This window comes from Haliotis rubra, unplaced genomic scaffold (genome assembly GCF_003918875.1).
Source record: "Haliotis rubra isolate DU_JTF1 unplaced genomic scaffold, ASM391887v1 Scf132, whole genome shotgun sequence".
Taxonomy (NCBI): Eukaryota; Metazoa; Mollusca; class Gastropoda; order Lepetellida; family Haliotidae; genus Haliotis; species Haliotis rubra.
Window position 1 is genome coordinate 1,625,053 of NW_025765248.1, and position 12,900 is coordinate 1,637,952.

The window sequence follows — 12,900 nt, forward strand, 5'->3', positions numbered from 1 at the left end:
TGTTTTTCACAGAAAGAAGCAAGTTGATGTACAATGTTAAGAACAATGTTAAGATTTGTTACAATGTTAAGAACACAAACAATCAGAATGCTGTACAACGCAAATACAGTTTTCACCCAAGCCTTTCAAAAATGAAAAATATGATGAGAATTTTGTGCTACAATGTCAACAGGAGACCTGTTGATCATCCATGCTAGAATTCCTACCAATAGTGTGTGTACACAGTGTGTGAGGGAAAAGTGCAATATTTGTGAAGCATTTCGTTTCATTATTTCGCAATTGTATTAATAATGGAGTAATACATATTTTCTGTCTAGTCAAACTATTTCTTTTGTAGAAAATGTAAGGTCAAGTTGGGAAGCACAGTTCTTATGATCGGTATTACTAAAAGCAGCACAAAACCATACTCACTCACTCGCTCTTGTGATCAGTACGCAGATGAGTGGTGCTCAGAGTAGCAATGATAGCGACTAGCACTCAAGCTCTGTGTGTACTGAGCAGTTCAGGTAGCTCCCAATGCGATGATTGATTAAGTGCCACTGATTGTGATCTGCTGAAGTAACACAGGTGATAAGTGCTTAAGTGGCACTGAATGTGACAAGCACTTTGTAGTACTGGCTGTGACATAAGTTCTTTAAGTATCACTTATTGTGACTTATTGTGCTTTAAGTGGTCTAGTGACCAGAGCTTTATATACCACTGCTTGCAACCATTTCGTCTGGTAATAAATCCTCAAGAGCTGCTCTGATTAAGATTGCAATAAATAAGTCATGGTCTATCTTTTGCTGTGATGTGCAGGTGAGAACTAGACATTGCTGCTACAGATATTAGTTTACATGTTCAAACAATAATCTTGCTACCTTTTGTCACAAGGGTCAGGCATGTTGTGGTATTACACCAGTTGATGAAGTGGATGGTCACTGTTTGAATACAGTGTTTATAGCAGATGAACAGCTGTTTAACACCAGCTGATGAAGCAAGCACATGCACAATGGGCATGTTGTGGTGAACATTGTTAATATGCACCTGCTATATTAGGAATTCTGTAAATAAATGCTGTATATTATTTTGTATATTACATATGTAATATCTATGTATGATGCTTTGTGCACAAACTGATGATATCACATCCAATAAAACAAACATCTGACTGTATTGTTGGTTTGTTTAACACTGCACTCGGCAACATCCAATCTCTATGAGGGTGGTCAGTAAATAATCGAGTCTGGACAAGACAATCCAGTGATAAACAACATGAATATCGATCTACAGAGTTGGGATATGATTAAGGGGTGGGGTGGGGTGTGTGTGTATTGCAAAGAATTTTCATATTGCGATGCGAAAGCATGTATTGCGATATGTATTGCAATATATTGCAGGACGTTAATGCTTGATTTATAAAGCAAAATCACTATGCCTGATTAAGCTTTAATAAAAACTACTTTACCATTGCATATTTTACGTACCGCGTTCCTCTTACCAATAGTTCCATCTACCGTGAACGTTTTCAACCCAAAATGCGGCCTTACCGATGCCTTTGCCCTAGTATTTGGCACCACAATAAATTGTTCGTTGTTGGGGGTCACCATTTTACAACACACGCATGGCTTCCGGTGTAAAAAACGGAAATATTCGAAGATTTTCGAGTATTACTAAGTTTTCCGAATGCATGTCAAAATACCGGTTTTCGATCAACGTATCGCAATACGTATCGTTTTCATGTCTGAACCGGTATATACCGGTAAACCGGTTATATTGGGCAGCCCTAGATATGATGTGTCAACTTTAGTCGCCTCATATGACAAGTATTGTATAAGACCAATTCTAACCCGGATCTTCGAGGATACTTGCAGAGCCATTTGTGACCAACTCGTGTTATTCCGGGACAAGCCGAATAGCTGGTTACGGAAAGGGGCGAGTGGTGACGAATGTTGCAGAGCAGACAATCCAGTAATCAGCACCATGGGTATCGATCTATACAGGTGGGATAAGATGACATGCACATGAAAGTCAACGAGCATGACCACCCAATCCGTTAGTCTCCTCCTACGACAGGCTTGTGTTGCTGAGGACCGATTCTTACGGGTATTGACATGGGAGGATCCGAAAAGACCTCTATGTTAAAATGCCAAGTGATATCTTACTGCATAAAGTCCCCGAAACACTTTTAAAGCCTGAACAATATAAACGTCAATCCAATTGGATTTTGCTTTACGCTGCACTCCAATATGCCAACCTATATATGGCGGTGGTCTGTAAATAATAGGGCCTGGACCAGACAATCCAGTGATCATCATGAGCATCAATCTACGCAATTGGGATACAATGACGTGTCAACCAAGTCAGCGAGCCTGACGACCCGATCCCGTTAGTCGCCTCTTAAAACAAGCATGGGTTACTGAAGACCCGGATCTTCACGGGTAGATTTCAATTGGAACAATCAGTATTTCCATCCTTGGAACTGTTGGAAAATGTCAGTCTTTTCATTCTCTTTCCAAGTTATAAATGTAACGTTTTCTCCAGCAGATTAAAACGTCAGCACAACGTCCGGCATGAAGCAAGTCTCTGCACACCTCACCACATGAAGCAAGTCTCTGCACACCTCACCACATGAAGCAAGTCTCTGCACACCTCACCACATGAAGCTCTGCACACCTCACCACATGAAGCAAGTCTCTGCACACCTCACCACATGAAGCACTCTGCACACCTCACACATGAAGCAACATGAAGCAAGTCTCTGCACACCTCACCACACAAGTCTCACCACATGAAGCAAGTCTCTGCACACCTCACCACAGAGCAAGTCTCTGCACACCTCACCACATATTCTGCACACCTCACCACATGGAGGGATATGAAGCAAGTCTCTGTCTAGCAAGTCTCTGCACACCTCACCACAGAGTGAAGCAAGTCTCTGCACACCTCACCACATGAAGCAAGTTCTGATATGTCCTGAAGTCTTCGTACGGAGGGATATGTTCTGAAAAACAGAGAGTTCTGTGTCCTAAAAACTTATTTTCGAGAAAATCGATCTTGAAGTTTACAACAACAATATTTTCAAAACTATTCAATCAAATTCTTTGGAAGTGTGCACACACGTGTTTTATCAAAAAGACTTAGAAATAACCAAAAGTGTGTTAAAGCTAAGAAATTAAAGAAAAACGCTTGGAGATAGAACACTCGGCCAAATATATTTGTACTTTTTTTGAGTACCGAAGTGTTGTATCAGAAATGCAGCTGAATCGTTATTGCACGATTGTTATATGCTTATTTCTCCCGTAATCAGGTTGTATTTTTGTTGTTTTAACTTGTTTTAGTTTCACAGCGTACGAATTACATTAAATAAATTATAGATATAGGCAATGTTCAGATGTTCCATTTGTATATTGTCGATAATGATAATAATCTCCATGTCACGTGATCAAACTGGATTTGCTGATTGGTTCGAGAACCACTTAGAATACTCTGGAACTAGCAATTTGTGCTATTTTATGGAGATAAAACATATTAATGAATGTAAAACCACTTTCTATGCTATATGTCACGGTGAAATTTTGCCTGGAGATAGAATAGGCTGTAAACATACCCTGAACTTCCTAACTCAATGTTCACCAAAAGTGGACATAGAACACTCTGGTTTTCCTGCTGCGATATGATAATATGTCACCGTTAGGATATTTCGTTTGGTGAGAGTTAGGAAAGGGTCCTGGATTCGCGATTATTTTTGGCCTGTTCTTCTGAAGTGATTAACCCTTTCCACCTGTGCCACATAGGTCTCTCTTGTTTCTTGACTGACATGCTCTGATATACCGAAGTGCTTATAAAAGCCGCCTCACTAACTCACATTAAAGCCATCATTAACTCCTTATTGTACGTGTAGAGACTGTACATTTTATACACGAAGGTGCCTGTGAAGATCCAGGTTAGAATTGGTCTTCAGCAACCAATGCTTGTACTAACGGGATCGTAGGGGTGACACATGTCATCGTATCCCAGTTGCGTAGATCGATGCTCATGTTGTTGATAACTGGAGTGTCTGGTCCAGACTCGATTATTTACAGACCGCCGCCATATAGCTGGAACATTGCTGAGTGCGACGTAAAACAACAAACCAACAAACAACACAGGAACATCCTGTGCTATCTTACAGTAGGGAGCGTTATCTGTGGCGCTGCAAACCGCGCCATGCAGAGTAGTGTCCCTTGGCCGTACAAGAACTTGCTCATTGCCGGTTCGAATCCACAGTCACCCCGGTAATGATCCTTTGTTTAGCAGCCTCAAACCCGTGCGCTGATTAGCAATGATTTTGTGATAGTGATATACGGATCTTTTAATTACTCAACAACTCTTGGAATAGGTGCATTTCTTCAAGGTAGGAATTAACAACACCAATAAAGTTCATGTCTTACGGAACATAGCACTCTAGAAGATGTTCTACGTTCAAAGTAAACAAATCTTTTCAACAAAAAACTATACTGCCACTGCCCTAATATTTCCTACTTCACATCTCTACGTCTCCCATGAACACATCAGAAACCTATGGGGGAGTTTTGGGGATGAGGGTAGCCTTGTGGTTTAATCGTTCGCTCGTCACGCCGAAAACCCGGGTTCATTTCGTCAAATGTGTACAATGTGTGAAGCCCATTTCTGGTGTCCCCCACTGTGATATTGCTAGAATATTGCTTAAAGCGGCGTAAAACTCACGCTGATTACTCCAAACATCTGCAACTACGCACCGCAGTTTAAGATACATCAGACAACAAACCGTATCGCAGAGACAACACATGAATTATTCACCAAATGCTCCGACATCAAGGAGCTTCAACACGGACCTTTTTCTCTGAGGGTGAAATAAGTAATTACACGTATAGAAATAATTGCTTCATTGTCTGAACCTGGCAACAGGTTATATTACGCATCCTGTTCATACCAGTATGTCGCCACTGTACACGTGGTCGCCACTTTCAAGTCGTGTTTTCAAGCCGGAGATTAAAGGGGGACCCTATACGCTGTTTCGAAAGGTCACTTTCTGCCCTTTCTGTAGTGAGATCCACAAACAAATCTCGAGCCATCTTCCAGTGACTGCGCACAACTAGGCACAGGAGGTTGGAGGGTAGCGGACTCGTTTTGTTGTGAAGTAGCTATGTGGAAAACAGTTTTACACTAAACGCCCATGGCGTCTGTGAAATGTTACATGTGCGGCTTCCTCCACAACAACACGTTGTCTACACAAACAGCGACGACACCCACAACGGCAGGTCCGTTGGGTCGGGAAATAGTTAACATTTCGGTTATACCAACCAGTGACAAGTACTCAACCTTGTAACAGCTGAAAAGCTTTTAAAATACTATTTCCTACCTGTAATATTTACATACTCTAAGTGGATTTGTAAAGTTTCTATTCTGGGTGCATTGTGAATGACCTGTGAACAATTCGTGTCATGCGAGAATGTTCCAAACTGTGTTCTGGGTTTGGTTGTAATCAGTTAGCAGATTTTATACATCCAGTGTGATGGTAGATTTAGCCTGATGGCAGCATGACATTGCTTCCTCCTTCAGGAAGAATGGTGTGAAAACGGCAACGAGTCTGGATATCGTCTGAGAATATTTGGATTATGCCGGTATTGGTCATGCGGCATTATCTTCAGCATAATTGGATTAAAACATTAAATAATAACACACCACAAAGCAAAGACGTCTTGCAGTATGTCATAATGCAAACCGATGCATGCCATTGTGTCCCAATTGCGCAAAATCGATGCTCGTGATGTCAGTCACTGGATTGTCTGGTCCAACTCGATATTTTCAGACAGCGGTCATACAGCTGAACTTTTGCCGAGCGAGGCTTTAAACGTCAAACAACCGTGACCAATAACACTACAGCAGACATTGTACAAATACGTATCATATTACACGGCGGCATGTATCATGTAATTTGGCAGCCTCTGATGATTTCTGAGTCATATCTTGCAACAGTTCTTGTACCATTTGCTTTGAGTGTTTCTGTATCCTGTCCTGGAACAGTCATGCACCATATTCTACAACATACACTGTATCATATCTTATAAGAAACACTGCCCCATGTCTTACCATTTACTATGCCGTAAAGCAGACCCTACACCTTCAAGCCATAAGGCGCACTGTTCCATGTTCTACAGCAGGCCCTGTACCATGTCCTACAACAGACCTTGTACCATGTACCACAAAGGACACTGTTCAATATTATACAAACGATTCTGCACCATGTCTTACACCCGGAAGATCCGTGTTAGAATTGTCTTCAACAACCAAAGCTTGTCTCAAGAGGCGACTAACGGGATCGGTTGGTCAGGCTCGCTGACTTGGTTGACACATGTCATCGTATCCCATTGCGTAGTTCGTTGCTCATGCTGTTGATTATGCTTGTCTTAACCTCGATTTGCAGCTGGATTTATAGCTGGAATATTGCTGACTGCTGCTTTAAACAACAAACAAATAAAACAAAAGACTCTGTACTTGGTCCTACAACAGACCATGTTCCATGTCCTCCAACAGATGATGTACCATGCCCTACAACAGACCACGTACCATTTCCTACAACAGACCATGTTCCATGTCCTCCAACAGATCATGTACCATGTCCTACAACAGACCATGTACCATGTCTTCCAACAGACCATGTACCATGTACCATGCCCTACAACAGTTTATGTACCATGTCCTACAACAGACCATGTTCCATGTCCTCCAACAGATCATGTACCATGCCCTACAACAGACCACGTACCATTTCCTACAACAGACCATGTTCCATGTCCTCCAACAGATCATGTACCATGCCCTACAACAGACCATGTGCCATGTCCTCCAACAGACCATGTTCCATGTCCTCCAACAGATCATGTACCATGTCCTACAACAGACCATGTACCATGTCCTCCAACAGACCATGTACCATGTCCTACAACAGACCATGTACCATGTCCTACAACAGACCATGTTCCATGTCCTCCAACAGACCATGTACCATGTCCCTACAACAGACCATGTACCATGTCCTCCAACAGACCATGTACCATGTCCTACAACAGACCATGTTCCATGTCCTCCAACAGATCATGTACCATGTCCTACAACAGACCATGTTCCATGTCCTCCAACAGACCATGTACCATGCCCTACAACAGACCATGTTCCATGTCCTCCAACAGATCATGTGCCATGTCCTACAACAGACCATGTACCATGTCCTCCAACAGACCATGTACCATGTCCAACAGACAACAGACCATCATGTGTCCTCCAACAGACCATGTACCATGTCCTCCAACAGACCATGTACCATGTCCTACAACAGACCATGTACCATGTCCTACAACAGACCATGTTCCATGTCCTACAACAGACCATGTACCATGTCCTACAACAGACCATGTACCATGTCCTACAACAGACCATGTACCATGTCCTACAACAGACCATGTACCATGTCCTCCAACAGACCATGTACCATGTTCTCCAATAGTCCCTGAGCCATGTCCTCCAACAGATCATGTACTATGTCCTACAACAGACCCTGTACCATGTTCTCCAACAGGCCCTGTGTCCTGTCCTCAAACAGACCATGTACCATGTCCAACAGCAGACCATGTACCATGTCCTACAACAGATCATGTACCATGTCCAACAGCAGACCATCTACCATGTCCAACAGCAGACCATGTACCATGTCCTACAACAGACCCTGTTCCATGTCCTACAACAGACCCTGTACCATGTTCTCCAACAGGCCCTGGGCCATGTCCTCCAACAGACCATGTACTATGTCCTACAATAGACCCTGCACCATGTCCTCCAACAGGCCCTGTGGCATGTCCTCAAACAGACCGTGTACCATGTCCAACAGCAGACCATGTACCATGTCTTACAACAGACCATGTTCCATGTCCTCCAACAGATCATGTACCATGTCCAACAACTGCCTCTAAACCATGTGCCAAAACTTTCCCTGCACCATGTTTAAACAGACACTGGTACATATCGGTCATTTTCACAACACACTATCAACATTTGTCCTGAACCACTCATCGTACGTTCGAACCCAAGATTCACACTGATATTGATCCTTGGCATGCCAACTTTAGTCATAGTCGTCATCTACCTGCCTCAAAAAATGTTTGCCTCCCACTGAAATCCCTGAAATCCCAATTAAGGGGGCGTTGAACCCATTTAACACCATTCCAGTAAAACACACCAGTCGTGTAAGCGGTAACAAGAAGTCTTTTATTCAAGTATGAAAATTGTACAAAAATTATGCAAAAGATTGATTCACCCAATATGTACAAAACAAAGTGCTTTTTCTCTATGTTCTATGCCATATATACATACTATATAATCTACCACTGTCGCTCGGTGGCTCACACGTCTACCTCTAGGTCCATGGTGTGATGGATAGGTATAGCGTTAAACGCTTCTAGATGCCTCGCACAGTACATTCCTGTAGCAACCGACCGATGCACGATTAATCCCTCACAGAGGGTAACGTTGGACGGACCTTCGCCTCATGTCATATTTGGCATTTACGGTGCTTTTCATTGTATTTTTTTCTACAAAACTATAAAAACAATCTATGGCGTAACCTCAATGAAACCAGATAATCAGTGTTTTGCCAAGCTTGTGAACTTCAGTGTTTCTGAATTTATCAACATCGTCTGAACCACCGAATCGGTCTAGATTAAAATACACGTATTATCGGTAGCATGTATAGTTGGAACTATGTACAACGTGATCTAATATTCCTTAAGGATATCAACGATAATGTGGCGTTTGGTGTATCACATGACCTTTCTTGACGAAGAGCTTCATGTCTATTTAGAAAGTACATATACTTTATGCCTTTACGTTGCCTTTTGGCTGTACATCAGTCTATAGAGTTCAAATATCGTTCAAAGAAATCTGGGTATGTTTTTCTGACTTTCATTTGTGCTTCAAATATCTTAATCGCCTCAGTGGGGATGACACGTGTTTCCAAGAAGCAACCGGAAGTACAACAACCGGAAGTGAACTTCCTCGTCTTCCGGTGAAAATGAAGATGGCTTGTCTTGTGATGTGAAACAGAATGCTTCTATTCTACATGCGGATGTCGCTCCGGCACCGCATCAGCTTCCTCGCTCCTTCAGATGTCTCAGTGTTCCTGTGAACTTTGACACGTTTGTTACGTCAACAACGCTGAACACGACGTCGCGCATACCAAAGATGGAAACTACGGTTTCCATGGTAATCATAACCAGCTCTCGTTCAGATCTTGCTTACGTGTCTTCAGCCACGATGGTGTCTCCTTCTTCTCCGCCGTCGACGTAGGCCTCGGTTCTTGTTGAACAAGCTGTTGAAATAGTTCCATTTACACGTTCTCATGCTGCCACATATTTTTTCAACGCTAAGCCTTGGACAGTTCAAGCCGCCATTGCGAGCGTGCTGTGTCACCTGACGCGTCCTTGTACTAACGCCAAACCCACAGGTTAAACTGCACGAGCTCCAAGGTGACCATTCAGTGACCAAACAGTCTAATTGTTCTGAAAGATAAAAACACATGATTATAACATTCATTCAGTAAGGTTTAACTCCATATTCAAGTCATACAGAGGATCGACTTCACTGTACCAATACGTGTATTTGGAATCGAACTCAGATCTGTACACTTGTACCTTGAAGCTGCTACCTCCCCTCTGAGGAATATCATGAGGACATCACAATTCCCTGTCAATATGGTATGATACACCTCACTCAATGTTGGTGTAGTGATTAGTGCGTTTAGCGTGTTCAGTTTGCAAATAGCTAAGTCTATCGTTATATAACTGGCTTTAGTCATACTGAGGACCTTTAACATAAAAACCTGGATAACATAAGTTTCATTTGTATTAATTTATTGCTTTTATGTTGTTTTATTTATTTTCATTTTGGAACTGTCCTTGTGACAGAGATACGAATATGAAGGCAGTTGTGTTTTTGGTTGAATTACCATGGTTACGCGACATGTCCATAGATCTTCAGGCAGAGAGGCACTGAATCGATTTTTCTGTTTATTTTTTTCGATTTTGTTGGTTCTTTAACGCCGCACTCAACAATATTACTGTTATATGTTGGCGATCTGTAAATAATCGAATCTGGACCATACAATCCGGTGATCAACAGCATGAACATCGATCTACGCAATTTGGATACATGTGTCAACCAAGTGAGCGAGCCTGACTACCTGATCCCGTTAGTCGCCTCTTACGACAAGCATGGGTTACTGAGGACCAGTTCTAACCCGGACCTTCACGGGTGCATTCATTTGTATCGAAGTAAAACATCTACTTTTGATTACATTGATATTATCCCAAGCTATACCGACATACATGACATTGTAAGGCAGAGTTATATTGAATATGACAAAATATTTGACAAATACATTGGATGAGATAGACTCACCATCTGTTTTCCTGCCCCTCAATGGAGAGTTTGGCCGGAAGATGCCCAGTGTTTCTAAAGCCTTGCTCTGGTCCGTCTCTTTCTCGACGTTGTCACCACGACTTTCACCCCACGTATCTTTCTCGACGTCATTGGCGCCGCCACGGACATAGGTAGGAGAGTTGTTGTCAACGTCGCTGTCCACCTGCCTGTTAACTAGTGGTGTCCGAGTGTATGGACGTTGTTGCCTGTAGGGTTTTTCAGTTTGACTGCTCTGGATGACGTCCACGTCTTCGATGTGTTTGTCGTCCCGGTAACCCTGTGTGGCGCCCGCCTTAACCCTTCCGGCCGAGTATGCTGCGGCGTAGTCCGGGACAACGTCCTCGTCTTTATCAACGTCTTCTTCAACCTGCGTATCGATGGTATGATCATAAACAATAGGTCTCGCTGTCGACCTTTCATCAACATCTTGATCAATATTGTAAGAGTGACCCCGATCTGAATTTTGCTCTATCGGACTTCCGGTATAATACTGATGTCTTTTCTCATGGATCTGGGCACTGGCGTCTTGTGTGTCACTATTAGGTTCTTCAGATTCTTCACCTATTACACTGCCCATTTTCTGACTGTCTTGTTCAACGCTGACATCATCTCCTCCTTCGTCTGACCCTTTCGACATCAGATACGTCGGCTGCAGCATCAGTTCAGACTTAGCAGCTTCTTCAGAGTCGTTGTCCTCTTCCTCTTCCATTGTGTTTCTTACCGTCTCAAGCCCATGCTCCCTTGTCAGTGAATTAACATTACCAACTAGACGGTACGTCTGCGTAGTTGTTTCAGCTGGTGTTGGTGGAGTTTCCGACGTCGTTGAGACATCGACATATGGATCTCTCCTTGTGAGATAAGACTCCTCAGCCTTCACCTCAGTATCTCCATGCCTTGTTCCAACGTGAGGCCCCTGTTCATCAACCTCTTCATCAACTTCTTCCGAGCTCTGATCAGCCAGGACATGTCCTCCCTTTCTCACCATCCTCTGAAGGAAGAAGGTACGCCTTGGTGATGTCTTCAGCCTGTTCTGGATATCTTTCTCTAACTTCTCCTTCAGAGCCTGATCGATCTTGGTGTTGATGGCGATCTCCTCTGCGCCCGCCTCTTTCGGCGCCCAGGATTTGTGGGACAGTTCATGTGGCTGCCTCTCAACAACCATACTAGGCATGGAGTTGTACTTAACATCCGTGGCCCGGCCTTGTTGCTGGTATTCCGTGACCTTCTCCAGAATCGCATGAGCTATCCGGGGTAGCCTATTCCTGTCAGGGTAGAAGAAGGAACTAGCTGGGTGGTCGGGGTAGCTGGGTGTAATCTCGAATATCCTCTGTGGCGGGTGTGAGGGCCAGTTTGGGGACGTGTAGGTGAGACCTTTGTCAGTTCCGGCGTCCATTGGGCGGAGATGGGCGTACACCTTCCTCCTCCAGCGGCCATTGCGGCACAGATCGAGTCCATCCACGCCGACAAACCAGTCAGGACTCGGGATGATCTTCACCAGGAAGGATATCTGTAATATGCATAGAGCACGAGTCAAACGGTGCTACTCAAACATCTTTGGATGGCGTTTAGAAGTGATACACATAAATGGGAAAATGTTTAAAAGCGCCAATTAGCTACTGTCATCCCACGAGAAGTGTCCACCTTCGTCACTTTGTCTTTCAACCTTTTTTCCAAATGTACTTCTATATCTCTCTGCATCCTAACCTTTATGCAGCTGATGAAGGAGTAAGAATATACTGTTTAGACTAACGCATAGTCTCTGAATATACAGTATTTTTATTTTAAATTGAAAAGGAGGCCCAGTCAGCTGGGAATCTAGACTTGCTTCATTTAGGGCTTTTGCATTGCAGAAAGGTCTAAGCAGTCGGGGAAATAATGTGGTTCAGGGACTGTGAGACATACTACTTTCTGCTTGCTAGCTTTCATGCAGCAGATGAAGGAGGTGTGTACCTCATATTACAGTGGTTAAAAGGCTGTACTTGTTGTTACCCTGGCTGGCACTCAAGGACTGGCTCAAGGAAAGTATACTATGTCTGATACTACGTCTATTACGTTAAACCTCAGGGATGGTATCTCAGTAGGCTGGCACTAACGCTCGCTCGTGGCTATAGGTATGCAATAATCTTGTAGCGACAACGATGGTTATTATTACAACGGAAGAGCATTAGTGAGTGAGTGTGTTTAGTTTTACGCCGCACTCAGCAATATTCCGGCTATATGGCAGTGGTCTGTAAATAATCGAGTCTGGACCAGACAATCCAGTGTTCAATAGCATGAGCATCGATCTACGTAATTGGGAACCGATGGCATGTGTCAACCAAGCCAGCGAGCCTGACCACCCGATCCCGTTAGTCGCCTCTTACGACAAGCATGGGTTGCTGATGATCAATTCTAACCCGGATCTTCACGCTCCGGAAGAGCATTAGC

The 12,900-nt window shown here is 43.4% G+C and overlaps 1 protein-coding gene and 1 long non-coding RNA gene across 2 annotated transcripts in view; one reads left to right on the forward strand and one right to left on the reverse strand.

The window, feature by feature from the left end:
- Positions 1–12,900, forward strand: part of LOC124267566 — a 16,709-nt gene continuing 3,809 nt past the window's right edge. Inside the window, exons 1-2 of the long non-coding RNA XR_006896063.1 lie at positions 1–889; positions 9,074–9,080. This is a non-coding gene — a long non-coding RNA (uncharacterized LOC124267566). The remainder of the gene's footprint in view (positions 890–9,073; positions 9,081–12,900) is intronic.
- Positions 8,247–12,900, reverse strand: part of LOC124267565 — a 25,198-nt gene continuing 20,544 nt past the window's right edge. The window contains exons 3-4 of the mRNA XM_046702513.1: positions 10,453–11,980; positions 8,247–9,554 (exon numbers count right to left, since the gene is read on the reverse strand). Of these exons, the coding sequence (XP_046558469.1) occupies positions 9,301–9,554; positions 10,453–11,980 (1,782 nt within the window). The 3' untranslated portion in view covers positions 8,247–9,300. The remainder of the gene's footprint in view (positions 9,555–10,452; positions 11,981–12,900) is intronic.